The sequence below is a fragment of the Eretmochelys imbricata genome, chromosome 1 (genome assembly GCF_965152235.1).
Source record: "Eretmochelys imbricata isolate rEreImb1 chromosome 1, rEreImb1.hap1, whole genome shotgun sequence".
In the NCBI taxonomy this organism is placed as follows: domain Eukaryota; kingdom Metazoa; phylum Chordata; order Testudines; family Cheloniidae; genus Eretmochelys; species Eretmochelys imbricata.
In genome coordinates, this window is record NC_135572.1 from 131,360,528 (window position 1) to 131,376,573 (window position 16,046).

The following is a 16,046-nucleotide window of genomic DNA, read 5'->3' on the forward strand; positions in this document are numbered from 1 at the left end:
AGCGTATAATCAGCTGAATGTGAGCTCCCGGTACACTGTTGTGGCCACAGGACTAATGAAATAATTGGATATATAAACAGAGAACTCACGAGTAGAAATAAAGAAGTTATATTACTTCTGTATTTGGCAGTGCTGCAATTACAATTGGAATACTGTGTTCAATTCTGTGTCCACAATTCATAAAAAAGCTGAAAAATTTGAAAGGTTTCACAGAAGAGCCACTATACTGATTACAAGATTGGAAAATATGCCTTAAAGTGAAAGATTCAAGAAACTCAGTCTGTCTAGCATAACACGAGGAAAAGAAATTTGATAATAGAAGGCTCTTAAACTAACAAAGATATAAACTATCCAAAGATATAAGTTCCAATGGTTGGAAGTCAAAGCAGGACAAATTCAGACTAGAAATAAGGCAGTTTTTCAAAAACAATAATTAATCATTGCAAGAATTAATCAAGTGTTGTGGTGGATTCTCCATCACTGGAAAAATTTAAATCAAGAATGGATTTAAAAAAAAAAAAAGCTTTTGTTCAAATAGGAATTTAATTGACGGTGGTATTGTAGCCTGTTTTACACAGGAGGTTTAGCTAGATGACCATAATGATCCATTATGTCTTTACAGACTATGAATCTATGAAGTTTTGCTATTTTGGACTACCACTGTGAATAGCCTTATATTGTAGCTACCCATAATTAATGAAGACATGTTCTCGCTGAAACGAGCCACCCAAGCTCATGGAAAAGTTATAGCTTGATGAACATCAAAGAAGTTTAAGGAGTTTTACCATATTTGCATTAATATAGACTTATTGTATATGAACACTTACCAAGCACTTATTACATACAAATAATACATTACCTATTGTATTACAATACTCCTTGATTGGTCATGTTAGTTTTTAAGGTAAGTATGCAAATGAAGAAAGGAGGTGGTAAGGATATAACAATTTTTTGTTGTTGCTGTTGTTTGGAGTTATATAAAAATAAATGATTAAAAAAAAGAAAATTTTAGAAAATATTTAGTTTTCAAAGAAGCAATTTTTCAACAAAAATATATTTTGTTAGAAACAATTTGACCGTTTTGCTCACTTGTGGGATCAGAAAAAAAATCACTATAGATTCTACATCTTACAAGGAGTTTCACCCATGAGTTAGTTTTCCTGTGCCTTGCCATGGCATTTCGAGAATGGGTAAAGTGACTTTTCTTCTCTTTCTTCAGATCTGCCGTTTTGTTAATAACCCAGTTAGCAGTTCCCAAGGAACTCAGTGCTGCTTGGAGAAGAGAGCAGAACGATGACTGAGATAAAGAAGACTTAAGAAAAATAGAAATGGGAGCACACACACACAAAATCAGTATTTTTTAAAAATAAAGATGTCATTTGCCGAAGGGAGTCAAAAAGCTCACAGCTACCTTTGCTGCCTGGTTGGCAGCAAAATGGCAATGGGCTTGTTGACTCCCTTCATGGCAGTAACCGTAATTCAACCCACTTGTGAAGGTCAGCAGAAACTAACCTAAGACAGAATCTGAAAGCAGACCAATGGATTAACATTTTCAACAGCAAACGGGATTTAGGACCTTAAATTCCATGGATTAGATTCCTAAGCATCTAAGTGACTTTTGAAATTTTCATTTGTAGTCTATTAAATATACTTTACTTTTATAATTAGCTTTAAAATATAGCACAGAAGAACTGTCTTACACTTTACTATGTGTCTTGCCTTTCAGCTTCATGCTATTTTTTGTAGATTGTTGTGTTCTTTTCAAGGAATATAGTTTTTCTGAGGTAGACCTCCATGTCCCTGATGGGGCAATTGAGAATCTCCTCCATATTTTACTCCTTCACTTATAATACCATCCTTCAGAGCCTCCTTGTCATGGGGTTGCTACTCAAAGGGGCTGCTCCTAGACACCTCAGAGAGTAGGAAAGAAATTCTAATAATTGAACATATTGTCCCATATGTTTCTGACATACTGAGAAGCTGCCTATTAGCTTGATATTTAAATCTGTGCAGAACATTTTCACAAGTCCACTAGATGAGAACCTTTTCTATCATTTTTTGACAACATAGATCCTCATCCACGTGTTAAATCAGACATTTTCTTTCTGCCTACATAAAAGTTTGACAAGAATGAAAGACAAATTATTTCATTAAATTAGTTCAGCCTTCAGCTCTGACCCCAAATTGTCTAAATGCAAATGAGATTTACAATTTTAAAGAGATGTAAGGGATGTAGAGATATTTCAGATTCCTCTACATTTATTTGGCAAACAGTTCCCTTTTTAAAGAACTCACTTATTCCACAATCCAGAACACTACTGACTTTCTTATTACTTGTACAAAACAGCTGACAAGCCAGTTTTGGTCATTCTCCAGTTAACAAGACCCAGGAGGTCAAAGCTATCATTCCCTTCAAGAAGGAAAACTAAGCCAACACCAATTTGATGAGTCCAAGTAAAAAACAAATAGCCAAAAAATAAAGGAGAAGATAAAAAAATGAATCCTGTTTGGGCTGGTGGGGTAAGAAAGCTTTTCTTTTAAAAAAAAATATTATTTATTTATTTGCTTAATTGACTTTTATGTTATTCTATGTTCTCCAACTTTGAAAGTTGCTATGAGAAAACACGGCTACTTACCTTTCGTAACTGTTGTTCTTCAAGAGGTGTTGTTCACGTCCATTCCAATAGGTGTGTGTGCGCGCATGCTGCATGCACGATCATCGGAAATTTTTACCCTAGGGGACCCGTTGGGTCAGCTGAGGAGCCCCCTGGAGTGGTGCCTTTGTGGTGGTGTATATAGGTCCCTGCTGACCTGCCACCTGCTCAGTTCCTTCTTGACAGAATATTCCCACAGAGGGGAGGCAGAAGGGATTTGGAATGGACATTAGCAACACATCTTGAAGAAAAACAGTTACAAAAGGTAAGTAACCGTCTTTTCTTCTTCGAGTGATTGCTCATGTCCATTCCAATAGGTGACTCCCAAGCAGTTTCGAAAGAGGAGGGGGTCAGAGTTCACCGAGTTGCTGATTGCAGTACTGCCCTGCTGAAGGCCACATTTTCCCTTGCCTGTTGAATCATGGCATAGTGTGAATGAAGGAGTGGATGGAAGACCACGTTGCTGCCATGCATATGTCCTGAATGGGGACCTGTGCGAGGAACGCAGCGGAAGAGGCCTGGGCCCTTGTGGAATACACCGTCAACACTGGGGCTGGGATCTTAGCCAGGTCAAAGCGTGTTCTGATGCAGGAAACGATCCATGAAGAGATGTGCTGGGACAAGATGGGAAGCCCTTTCATCCTCTCGGTGATTGCAATAAAAACCTCTGGTGACTTACAAAATGGCTTTGTGCGTTCAATGTAGAAGACTAGGGTATGCCTGACATCCAGGGAATGGAGTGCCCACTCATTGTCGCTGGCATGAGGTTTAGGAAAGAATACCAGTAGAAATATGTCCTGGTTAACATGTAATTACGATACTACCTTGGGTAGGAATGCTGGATGAGGGCATAGCTGCACCTTGTCCTTGTAAAAGACCACGTAGGGGGTCTCAGAAATTAGTGCTCTGAGCTCGGAGACCCTTCTGGCCGAGGTTATGGCCACCAGAAAGGCCACCTTCCAGGAAAGGTAGGATAAGGGGCAGGTTGCAAGGGGCTTGAAAGGGGACCCATGAGTCCGGAAAGGAACAGGTTAAGATTCCACTGGGGAACGGGCTGCCTTACCTGGGGCTAAAGCCTATCCAAGCCCTTAATAAAGTGGCCCACCATGGGATTGCTTAAGACTGACCTGCCCGCCACACCCGGATGGAAGGCCAAGATGGCCACCAGGTGTACCTTAATAGATGGTATGGCAAACCCCTGTTGCTTCAGGTACAAGAGGTAGTCTAGCACAAGGGGAATAGAGGCTTGCTACGGGGAGGTATCTTTCTGTATGGACCAAATGGAGAAACACTTCCATTTTGTCAGGTATGTTGTGTGAGTGGAGGGCTTCCTGCTCCCCAACAGAACTTCCCTAACAGAGTCCGAGCTGGTTCAAGCTGGTTCAGCCATGGAGTTTCCACGCCATGAGGTGGAGGGACTCCAGGTTGGGGTGTTGTAGTTGGCCGTGATCCTGTGTGATGAGGTCCGGGAGCATAGGAAGGGCCAGTGGCCTGTCCACTGATAGGTTCAGCAGTCGGGGCCACGCTGGTGCTATGAGGATCACTGAATCCCTGTCCTGTCAGATCTTGAGGAGGACCTGCTCTATGAGGGGGAAGGGTGGGAACGCATATAGCAGGTGACTCGTCCACGGTAGGTGAAAGGTGTCTGCTATGGAGCCTTGGCTGTGGTTCTGAAAGGAGCGGAACAGCTGACTCTTTCTGTTGCTCCCTGTTGCACAGGTCCATGAGAGGATAGCCCCAACTCTGGAAGATCAAAAGGGCAATGTCCGCTCTGAGTGACCACTCGTGAGTGTTGAATGAGCGGCTGAGGTGATCCGCTAGTTCGTTCTGTGCTACCGGCAGATATGAGGCCTGTAGCTGGTTGCAGTGTGTGACACAGAAGTCCCACAGTCAGAGAGTTTCCTGGCACAGGGGAGAGGAGTGAGCACCACCTTGTTTGTTTATATAGAACATCACTGTGGTGTTGTCTGTCAGTACTGCGACACATTTGCCCTGAAGATGGGCCTGGAATTGCTCTCAGCTCCCTGACATTGATATGCAGCGATAGTTCTGGTTGTGACCACATGCCTTGAATTCTGATACTGCCCAGGTGCACTTCCCAGCCCGTCTGGGATGCATCTGTGAGCAGCAACAGTGAGGGCTGAGGGCCAGCTGAGTGTTAGTTGAATATACAAATTATATCCAGATTTTCTGTTTCTGGTTTTTTAAACTTGCTCCCCTCTCCAGCTCCACCCCTACCACACTCGTTTTACCCCCAGCCCTCTTAAGATATTAAGAAATTAGATATAAATACAGCCACCCCTCAAAAAAAAAAAAAAATCTAGACTATTGGTAGTGCACCATAAAGGCTGAAAGGCCAAACATTCAAAATCCAGAAAGTTCCAAAAGTTATATTTGTTATGTTTACATTAATTAGGCTATTCTGCCCTCTCTCATTATATTTTGCCATAAAATACTGCTGTTTGCTCCAGAAACATTAACTTTACATTCTATGTTGGTAACAAACTTAGTTTAGAGTTTTCTTCTTTTGCATGCCTGAACTTGTTACCTAGGGTTTTTTCACCTCCCCCATTACATACTACAAACTTAAATGAAAGAAAATGTTACTAATGGAACCAAGATTACAAGTTCAAGAACTCAGAATACGCAACATATATACATGGACAGACACACAAGTCTGTCCTTTGTGTAAAGGCATGCATATTGATTATTTTACACAATACACTAGAGTGTATACACATACACACCTTAAAAAAAACTTGTTGAATTACACAGCTACTCTCAAATATTATAAAGCAAAGACTAGATCATGAAACTTATAAACTTTGTGCATATTTATCCTGTCCATGTGTTTTTCTGTTCTTTAAAATATGTATTAAGAGCAGCTGTTCCACAAGTGTATATGAAAAAGCTCTCAGCATCCTCAGTACCTTTCTACCAAGTAAACAGGAAATTTTTAGCAAAACCTGTCAAGGAAAGAGTGAAGAAATCAGGTCTGTGAGAGAAAGTGCTTTGTGAAAGGAGGTTTTAGAACTATACAATAGTCACAGTGTTTAAATAATTTCATATGCAGTTATTTAAATATTGAAGAGAAACACCTGGCATCAATGCAGCATTAGGAAATATTTTTTCCTGCTTCATTTTACTTTCATGCAGTAGCTCCTCTTTGGTCATTGGAAGCTCAAGTACATCTCGAATAATCTGTGCTCCCTCCAATGCTTTTTTACCCATGACTAATGATTTCAAATCCCAGGTATATGCCTTTCCAAAGCGTTCACAGATTTCTTGAAAAACCGTAGTATAAAGATGCTCAGTATCTGCAAAAAAGAGAAAGAAAAGGCACTTGTAATACGCAAGGCTGGAATCAGAACCAAGCTCTTATGTTAACAACACCCAAACTTTGCCTAATTGGAGGGTTACATTGGCAATTTGTTAGGTGCCACAAGAGTATATCCCTAAATGGAACTCATAACAGCTGCCCTTGTATTTAATACAGAAGTGCAGCCAGACTGCCGAGATCCACATAGTACACCAAGTATCAGGTATTCTTACTCTTCAAAGGCAACACTTCCATGTTATAGGAAAGTGCTGTGGGTCACGATAAAGAACTATATTGACCTGCAGTTTAACTGTCTCTATCCTGCCTGGGCTACTACACAGTACATGTAAGAAAAGAAATCTTAATTAAGAGATCATATTTATTCTTCAACTGAGGGCTTATCTACACTATCGCCTAAGTCAATGTAAGTTACATTGCTCAAGGGTGTGAAAAAGCCACCCCCGAGTGATCTAAGTTACATCAACTTAAAGCAGTGTCCACACCACTCTATGTCAGCAGGAGATGCTATCCCTCTGACCTAGCTTCTGCCTTTCGTTGAGGTGGAGTATTATGCTGATAGGAGAGGGTTCTCCCATTGGCATGGCACATCTTCACCAGACGTGCTACAGCAGTGCAGCTGCGCGGTAGTGTAGACTATCCCTGAGAAAGAAAAACAGAGAAGGAAATCTGGTACTTGAAGGATGTCATTACATCTTCAATTTAAATTACAACAAATAATTTATTTTAAAAGTTATTTTAATGTCTTTAAACATCAGCTGCAGAGTTCCTTCAAAAGATACCATAGTCATTATCACAGTGCCACTGGCATCACTACATTTATATCTGACTGTGTTTCCACTATAGCCCTGCCCTCCCATCTCTTTCTGTTTCCAGGGGTTAATGGTAAGAGGTCACTTCAGGCAATATCTTGGCATATAAAAACTCAGCCTTGGGACAAAGCTTTTCTTTTTAAATATGAATAGTTTTAAAAACAAAAACAAATACCCGCCCTCTCCTGCCAAGAACAGAACTTTTCCGAGGTTTAGAAAAGTGAAGGGGGAAGGTTGATAACATTAGATCTAGTCAGAGAGAATGTGGCTAGTAATATCTCTATTATATTAGTTCCCACCTCTTAAGCAGAGATTATAAACTGTACCTTTAAAAGTAGAGTCTCTTAAACACTATAGGTTGCTTTCCCAAAATGTTCTCATTTTTCTCCCTCATACATTCCCTTGCCTAGAAACCTTTCACCTTCTTTTAACTTAGTCAAAGGTAATAGTTAAATGAACAATTTCTCAATATGTTTTTCAAATGTTTCAGTACTTTCTATGTGAACAGACTACAGCCAACATCTGGGGAAAAGTTGTAGACATCTTTCAAATGCACTGAAAGAAATTATAGAGAATGTTTCCTCTTTATGGGGCAGTTGGCATGTACTTAACAGAGACTCTTTGACAGTTTTCCACTTTTCTAAGATCTTGATTAAAATAAATAATTTAACATATAAGAGAGAGGCTAGAAAGGTCTTTACACAGTACAATACGCGCTTCAGCGCCAACTCAAGCCTGCCTCACTTTGAGTGTGTGTTTCTCACCTACAGTTTATTTAAAAGTTTCAGGATCTGTAGTTTGAGCTTGAACTTTCAGAACAACAAATCTACCATACTAACATGCTGGAAGATTCTCTCTAGATGATTTCTAGATTGGATCCTAATGAAAAAAAGTTCCTATTCAAGGTTACACTTATAAACTTGTTCCTTTTAGTTTGGGAAATTATTTTTAAGAAAAGAAAAATAAAATGTACAAGTTGTGAATGAGAATGTGTTCCACTCACTGTCCTGCTAAGTATCATGGAGAAAAAAAGAATATTTCAGAAACTTTCAATTCTAAGCTTTGCCATTGCGATAGCTTAGCGAACAGACTAAAGAGTTGGTAGCAAATGTGAGCAATACAGTCCCTGCCCTCTGCAGCAGCCTGACACATAACATACTCCTTTGCTGCTCAACTCCACTAGTTTGCTTTTCTTGAGACCAGCAGACGGTTCTAATTTGAGATCAATGAGAAACATATGGGATATTTCCTATCATCTCAGTAGGAAAAAGTGAATACACGGCACAAACAAAGGATTTTTCTGACACTTTGGTTTCAGCATTCTGTGTCAGTAAATAGAAGAGAACCTGAAGTTCAAAGGGGTTCAGTAAAGGTCCATCGTAGTTTAAGGAGTCTAGAAGTCTAGCAGTCTAGCAGACAGGTCAGGAAGTAACCCTCAGCCTACAAAAATCTGTAACATTTGCTGCAGATGCTGCTTAAGCAATTCAAATGTAGATGGGGGCAAAGAGTTAAGTGCATGACTAATTTAATCTTGGGTAGCCCCCAAGCAGACAGGTTACATATCACAATACTGCTCCAGATCAGCACAAATTCAAGTGAGTTGGCCATGAATGGTGTCCAGATTGATAGCTTGAGAAAGGAGAAAAACTGTTCACTTGGCACTACCAGTTGGTGGTCTCAGCAAGTTGAGGTTAAGATGAATTGACAAGATAATGCTTAAGATGTTACAGCTCTGTTTTTCCTTTGTTTCTGATCTGTTGAGAATTAAAAAATAAAATAAAATAAAATTGAGATCAACTAGAAAAAAAAAGAAACCTAAACCTTGATAAAACCTGGGCATTGGACAAATGGCTGCAATGGAAATTCTAAGAATCCCTAGTTTCTTATATCATGACTTCAGGTAAAATTATGAATTTATGAATTCTTAAAAAACAAAAAGATTTTCCATCTGATATTTTCATGATTTAAGAAGACAGAACCCTTGTGGTCCTCCTGTGCCCATAGCTGCAATTTGGAAGGGTCTTACACAGGTGTGGAAGCTTTATTCCAATGGGCAAACCTGTAGCCCTACAGCACAATTAATAAAGTAACTGAAATAACCCAGACTTAATCTTCAGTCAGAATCTGGGACAACATCTAAATAAAAATAAATAAAATAAGACTCCCAGTGCCTGTAATTTGTATATTTTTTTTGTTAAAAAAAAAAAAAAAAAAAACACAACAGAGCCAACCATGAGAATGTGTGTGTGGTGTCACAAACACACACATGATTAGTTCCATGTTTTTTTTAAAATACAAAAACATGTGTGAACTTCCCCTGGGAACTCTGCAACATCAGCTAGCTATCCAACAGTAACAGTACTCTTAGCTTTGTTATCCATGCTGACATGGGAGTATCTCAAAAAAAGCGCTGAACATACTACAGCCAGGTTAGCTTTTGTTCCATTACAAGCAGGGGCTGGGGAGGGGTGGGGGGGGTTGGGGAAGGGAGGGGCGGAAATGGGGGAGAAATGCATAGCCAGCTAAATGGCAAGACAGTATGAGTGTGGAAAGTAATTGTATTTTACCATATGCAAACTATGGAAAGTAAAATATTCTATATAAAACTAAGGTGTGAGTGTCAAAGGCACGAAGGGGAAGCTCAACTCCTCTTGCCTTTCAATGGGAGTTATGTGCCTAGCTCCCCTTTATACCTTTGAAAATCCTCCCTGTGTTAATTGTGTCCTTCTAAACTTCATCCCATCTCATATCTTTTACCTAGATGTAGTCAATATGACGTATTGCCCATCAACTTCATTTCACTGGGGAAGAGTGATTTTATTCCCTAGCCACAAAGTCATTCCATAGTCATTTTTATAGTGACCCTTCTTGTACAGAAGAAGGAAAGGCTACTCCATAGTTGTTGCTTACATTGTGCAAAAGCCAGTCACAATAAATACAGATAAAGTGACAAGAATTATAGAGGTGTTGGATTGCTCTATTTGTGATCCAGCAGAAAAATATGCTGAAGCATACCCGGAGAGCCTGGAGGTGACTTGTGTCACAGTATACTGTAAAACATGATTGTTTATAATCTGTTGAAATCACCAAAGAGAATCTGAATTAAAAGACCAGATCTAGCCAGGTTAGGGTTGTGTATTGGTTGACATCATTGTAGTATCTAAGCAACTCCTCTTTATCAATTGCCTGTGATCCAGGAAGATACTTGAAAATGGCAAAATGTAACTTATTAATGAATAAAGCCTGGATCTAAGTTTTTTTTGCCTGTTTTATTAATTTATTACAACACATTTTAACTTAATCTACAGTTTATCAAGAAGATAAGGTTAATAGGCACGCCAGCTTCCTTCAGCTATAGATATGGCTATGATTTAGTCATGGGTATTTTTAGTAAGTCATGGACAGGTCACAGGCAATACACAAAAATTCACAGCCCGTGACTAATACTATATATACCCCTGACTAAATCTTAAATGGGTCACCGCTGGGGGGCGCAGGGACCGCTGAGGGGGGGTGGGGGGGGACGTGTCTGGAGGGGCCGCTGCTAGGGGGGAAACTGGGGGGCTGTGGCTGGGGGTGGTTGCTCCAGGGGCCTGATGTTGGGGGGAAGGCAGCTGCTTGGACGGCCTTGGGGGTCAGTCACACTGGCCCCTGAAGAAGTCACAGAGATTGCGGAAAGTCACGGAATCCGTGGCTTCCATGACCTCCATGACGAACACGGAGCCCTAGCTATAGGTTTTGCTTTATTGTTTGCTTGTATGACCTGGTTCATCTGTACTGTTGTCTTGATTGAATAAACATGTCCATGGCTTGTTCTTTTTCACTGAATCTGGTTTATCACTTGAATTCTAACTAAATTTAATATTTTAACTGTGCACTTTACAAAAAAATGGGCCCAAACTGGATCCGAGAATCTAAACTCCACCAGGTTTTAGGTGTTTTGGAGGGAGAGACCAGGAGGGGGGAATGAAGGAAGAGAGATGGCATGCAGAAGGGAGAATTTTGTGTTCAAATCAAAGGTTTCAAGTACCTCTACAATTTTCATAGAAAATATGATCCAAAAGAGGAAAGGGCCTACTTTCTGGCTTCCATCTAGCCAAAGAACTGGTAGTAATGGGGGGACTTTAACCAACCAGACATATGTTGGAAAAGTAAAATGGCAAAACACAAAATTTCCAGTAAGTTCTTGGAATGTATTGGGGACAACTTTTTGTTTCAGAAAACAGAGGGGAGTAACCAGGGGCAAGCCATTTTAGATTTGATTCAGACCAACAGGGAGGAATTGGTAGCGAATCTGAAGATGAAAGACAATTTGGGTAAAAGAGATCACAAAATGATAGATTTCATGATTCTAAGGAAAGGAAGGATTGAGAGGACAATGATTTCACATAAGTAGACTTTAACAAACTCAGAGGACTGGTAGGTGAGGTCCCATGGGAAGAAAATCTAAGGGAAAAAAGGTTCAGGAGAGCTGGTAGTTTCTCAGAGAGACTATATTAATTGCAGTCTATCCTGATGCAAAGGAAAGTCAGGAAGTAGGAAGCCAATATGGCTCAATCAGGAACTCTTTAATGACCTGAAAATCAGAAAAGAATCCTACAAAAGGTGGAAATATGGATAAATTTAACTATCAAATCATAAAAATATAACCAAGAAACAGCATCTGTGTCGAGTGTGTTTTCCCCAACACTCAACGTAGAAAGAGATATTACTAGAACTAGATTATTCTTGCAGAGCTTCCTAAAGTTCAGGATGAGAATGCCTTTCTGTCTAAAGGACAACTTTACGTGCTCTAAAACCTGCACATTTATTTAGATTTCTTGAAATTTGCTGTGCCATGTGGGGATGCAAAATAGGATTAGCATTCCAAATTTGGAGTCATTTGAGCAAGGTAAGGTACAAACCCGGCCACAGAGAGAGAAGAGGGCTGGGTTGGGAGACGTCAGTCACACTGGGTGGGCCAGGGCCATGGCAGGAGCAGAGGGCCCGAGTGGGGAAGACAGGGCTTGGCTCGGTATACAGGTTGGGCTACATAACCTACTCCTGGGGGAATGCTGCGCCACTGCACATGTGCAGAATTTATGTCCCTGGCACATTTCTTTACTTCCCTACAGAAAATTATTTTCTGATGGGGAAGCAAAGGGAAGCCGCAAGAGCAGTCATGAGATAAGAGGAAAGATCCTCTCATGGATCAGTAACTGGTTTAAAGATAGCAAACAAAGGGTAGGAATAAATTATCAGTTTTCAAAGCAGAGAGAGGTAAGTAATGATGTCCCCCAAGGATCAGTACTAGAACCTATGCTGCTCAAAATATTCATAAATTATCTGTAAAAACGGGTAAACAGTGAGGTGGCAAAGTTTACAGATAACACAAAATTACTCAAGATAGGTAAGTCTAAATCTGACTGCAAAGAGTCACAAAAAGATCTCACAAAATTGGGAGACTGGGCAACAAATTGGCAGATGAAATTCATTGTTCATAAATACAAAGTAATGCACACTGGAAAACATAATCCCAACTATACATACACAGTGATGGGGTCTAAATGAGCTGTTATCACTCAAGAAAATATCTTGGAGTCATTGTGGATAGTTCTTTGAAAACATCTACTCAATTTGCAGCAGAAGTAAAAAAAGCTAACAGAATGTTAGGAACCATTACAAAATGGATAGATAATACAGAAAATATCATACCACTATATAAATCCATTATATGCGCATACCTTGAACACTGCATGCAGTTCTGGTTTCCCCATCTCAAATACACACACACACACATGAAAAAGTACTGACAACAGCAACAACAATTAGGGGTATGGAACAGCTTCCATTTGAGGAGAGATTAAAAAGACAGGGACTGTACAACTCAGAAAAGAGACAACTGAGGGATGTTATGATAGAGGGCTATAAAATCATGAATAGTGTGAATAAGGAAGTGTTATTTACCCCCTCACATAAAACGAGAACCAGGGGTAACCCACTGAAATGAATAGGCAGCAGGTTTAGAACATACATAAGGAAGTACTTCTCCACAAAATGTACAGTCAACCTGTGGGACTCATTCTCGGGGGACGTTGTGAAGGCCAAAAGTATAACTGGGTTCCAAAAAGAATAAGATACATTCATGGAGGATATGTCCATCAATAGCTATTAGCTAAGATGGTCAGAGACACAATCCCATGCTCTCGGTGTCCTTAAACCTCTGACAGCTGATACTAGACAGGAGAGGATGGATAACTCAATAAATTGCCCTGTTCTGTTTTATCCTCTCTGAAGCATCTGGCACCAGACACTGTCAGAAAACAGGATAGTATTCAAGATGGACTATTGGAAAGCTCCAGGCATTGCTAAGGAATAACTTCTCATTTCACTCATAACATTTTCTCTGAAAATTCCCCTACTAGCATCTGTACCAGCCTTTTTGGGGAAAGCTCTTGTTTCTTTATTGGTTGTGCAACTCGACTTGGGATAGAAATGGCAGAAGTGTTAGTGCAGACAGCACCAGTGTTTTCCTGTTACATCTTCAAACCTAAGAACGGTGCTAGAAGACGCAGGAGTTTAAAAAAAACCACCAGTGAACTGCTGTAGCCAGACAGCCAGGCCCCCCCCCCCCCCCCGCCTCAGACCAGCATTGCTGGAAACACAGGAGGAAGCCGGAACAGGGCACTTAACATATATTCCAGCACAGCCTTTGAAGCTGTGAGAAGCACAGGTGTGCCTCTGGGGGCAGATACAACGATTAAGCTCACAGCAGGCAGAGGCCCTGTGACAGACATGGCTTTTAGCCCCTACTAAATAGCGTGATGCACACACACCAACATCCTAGTTGGGAAAATATTTACCCTGATAAAAGAAATGTCCAGTAGTCAACACTTATTGTTTCTCTCCCTTGCAAGTGTAAACTACTCTTGCGAAAGCTGGCGTCACCCAGACAGACCAGCCTCAATTTGGCATAAGAAAGGAGAAAGAGAATAAAGGAGTGCAGAGGTATAAGTAGGGGACCTACAGCACCATGATTTTTGAGTGCTTTTCACTATCTATCTGCTGGTCAGATAAGTGACAGCCTCCCAAGGCTTCTGCAGCTAAGAGGGTCCCTACGCCTTGTCCCTTATTCGTCTTTCCGCGGAATTGAGTGACCGATCCTGGCTTGGCACCGCTGGAATCGAGAGATGCAAGGAGGGTAAGAAGCACCCACACCTGATCTCCTATCTTTAGTGTACACATATTTGAAATAGAGCTCTATACTTTGTTTTCTTCCTTTGGGATTGTGGCTTCAGTTTTGTAACTTGTTTGTGTGTGTAACATCTCTACATTTAAATAAGTAGGCACTAGCAATTTTGTAACCACATGATTAGAATCTAGCTTAATAAATTTTGGTAACCATTTGTGCATAAGCCTGACTTGTTTTCTCTGGTTTACTGTAAAGCAGCCAACACAATTAAAGAACCTCAGCCGTTTTGGCTCTAAAGCCTGGCCATTAGGTGAGAGTACTAAGAGCCTAGCGTTGAGTTGTGCCGCCTCCACGGGGCAAACTCTTGGGGCACCTGTCAGTCAATCCTGGCTGCCCGCTGCGAAGGAGCTCTGAGCTCTAGCAGTTAAAGTCACGGGTGTGGAGAGGCTCTTAGTGCTGCCATTGGGGCACCTGTCAGTCAGTATTGACTGCCCGCTGCGAAGGGGCTCTGAGCTCTAGCAGTTAAAGTCACGGGTGGTTAGGACCTTGGGGCATCCTTCAGCCTAGCCCGGGCTGCCCGCCGCGAAGGGACAGTGCGTCCTAGCGGTTAAAGTCACGGATGGTATAAACGGGCATAGCTGGCACCTCACCAAACATCCTTGGCCGTCGGCTAACAACTGCACAGACAGCAATGAAATTGTGTGAAAACCACTGAACATGCAGCCAAGGACTCTACCAAGGAGCAGCAACCCTAGAAGAGGACAGAGGAGAGTTTAGTTAAGGAAAGTCAAAATGTTGCCCTTCCAAAAAGGATACGTATTCAGCTCCAATACTGAGAAGGTAGGGTTAAGTTAATCACACACACACACCATGGCAGGCTTCCAAATCACCATATTATGGAAGCAACTCACTGAAGCGGCCACAAGTGTTTTGCAGATAGACCACTGTACATACACATTCTCTATTCTTTTCTGTCCTCTCTTTTCCCGTGTGGATTTGTCATGTCTGTCCTAAAAGCAGATGCCACACAGCCCCGAGGCATTCTGGCACTTGAACCTCCTACTTGGTCACCACATGACTGATTATAAATCCATTTAGAGTTGGCCCTAACATGACTAAATACTAATCAACTTATACAATCTATGAACAGAGATCGCTTTTCCCTTGGACTTCTTCCCAAATACTATGAACAATCCAGATGACTTTCTAAAGTAGGCTCTAGGTATTAAACAACAGTGTTTTTCATATACACATTTTGAAGGCTGGCCTCAAGAGATATATCATGTTGATGAAGGAAGAAGAGCAAAAGGGTAATTGTCTTGACTGATTTGCAATTCTGACACTATGTTGGGGGTAGAACTTGAACTGAGATTAGGAGGATGCATGGGGGACTGGGTAATTCACCGAGACATCTGGGAACTTATACTACCTGGTATGCCTAATCGATTTTTAGTCAGTGCTCCCAGAATAACATAGCTCAGTGGTTTGAGCATTGGCCTGCTAAACGCAGGGTTGTGAGTTCAATCCTTGAGGGGGGCATTTAGGGATCTGGGGCAAATATTGGGGATTTTTCTGCTTTGAGCAGGGGGTTGGACTAGATGACCTCCTGGGGTCCCTTCCAACCCTGATATTCTATGATTCTATAACACCCAACATTTGGATAGCGAGAGGGAGCCAATGGATATTCTGGCCATGAGAACCCCACAGCTTCAGTGTGTACGCAAACTGAAGCCAGGGGAAATTGTCACTGTTCATGACAACGTTTGTTGAGAGGGTATGGGACAAGGAACTACCCTGACAGGACACCTACTCTTCCAAGCTAATGATAGCTGTGTGCATATTGAGGCCACCATATTACAAGATATTCATTTTAATCTCACCATTGCTGCAGGCCTGTGGATAGAATTTTTCAATCAGCCCTTAGGTTTCAGATACCCTTTAACTGGACCACCCTAATACCTGATCGATTCCAAAATTTACTTTCACTCCTACCAGAGATTCAGAAAATTTCTGAGTTACAAGGGCAACTTCATATGATTCAAAATATATATCAAGTTGAAAAGTATGTCTTT

At 41.1% G+C, this 16,046-nt stretch overlaps 1 protein-coding gene across 1 annotated transcript in view; it reads right to left on the reverse strand.

Annotated features, from left to right (window-relative positions):
• The window catches only part of PUDP (pseudouridine 5'-phosphatase), a 144,145-nt gene that overhangs the window by 95,273 nt on the left and 32,826 nt on the right, over positions 1–16,046 (reverse strand). The window contains exon 2 of the mRNA XM_077815440.1: positions 5,753–5,971. Coding sequence (XP_077671566.1) covers positions 5,753–5,971 — 219 coding nt within the window. The remainder of the gene's footprint in view (positions 1–5,752; positions 5,972–16,046) is intronic.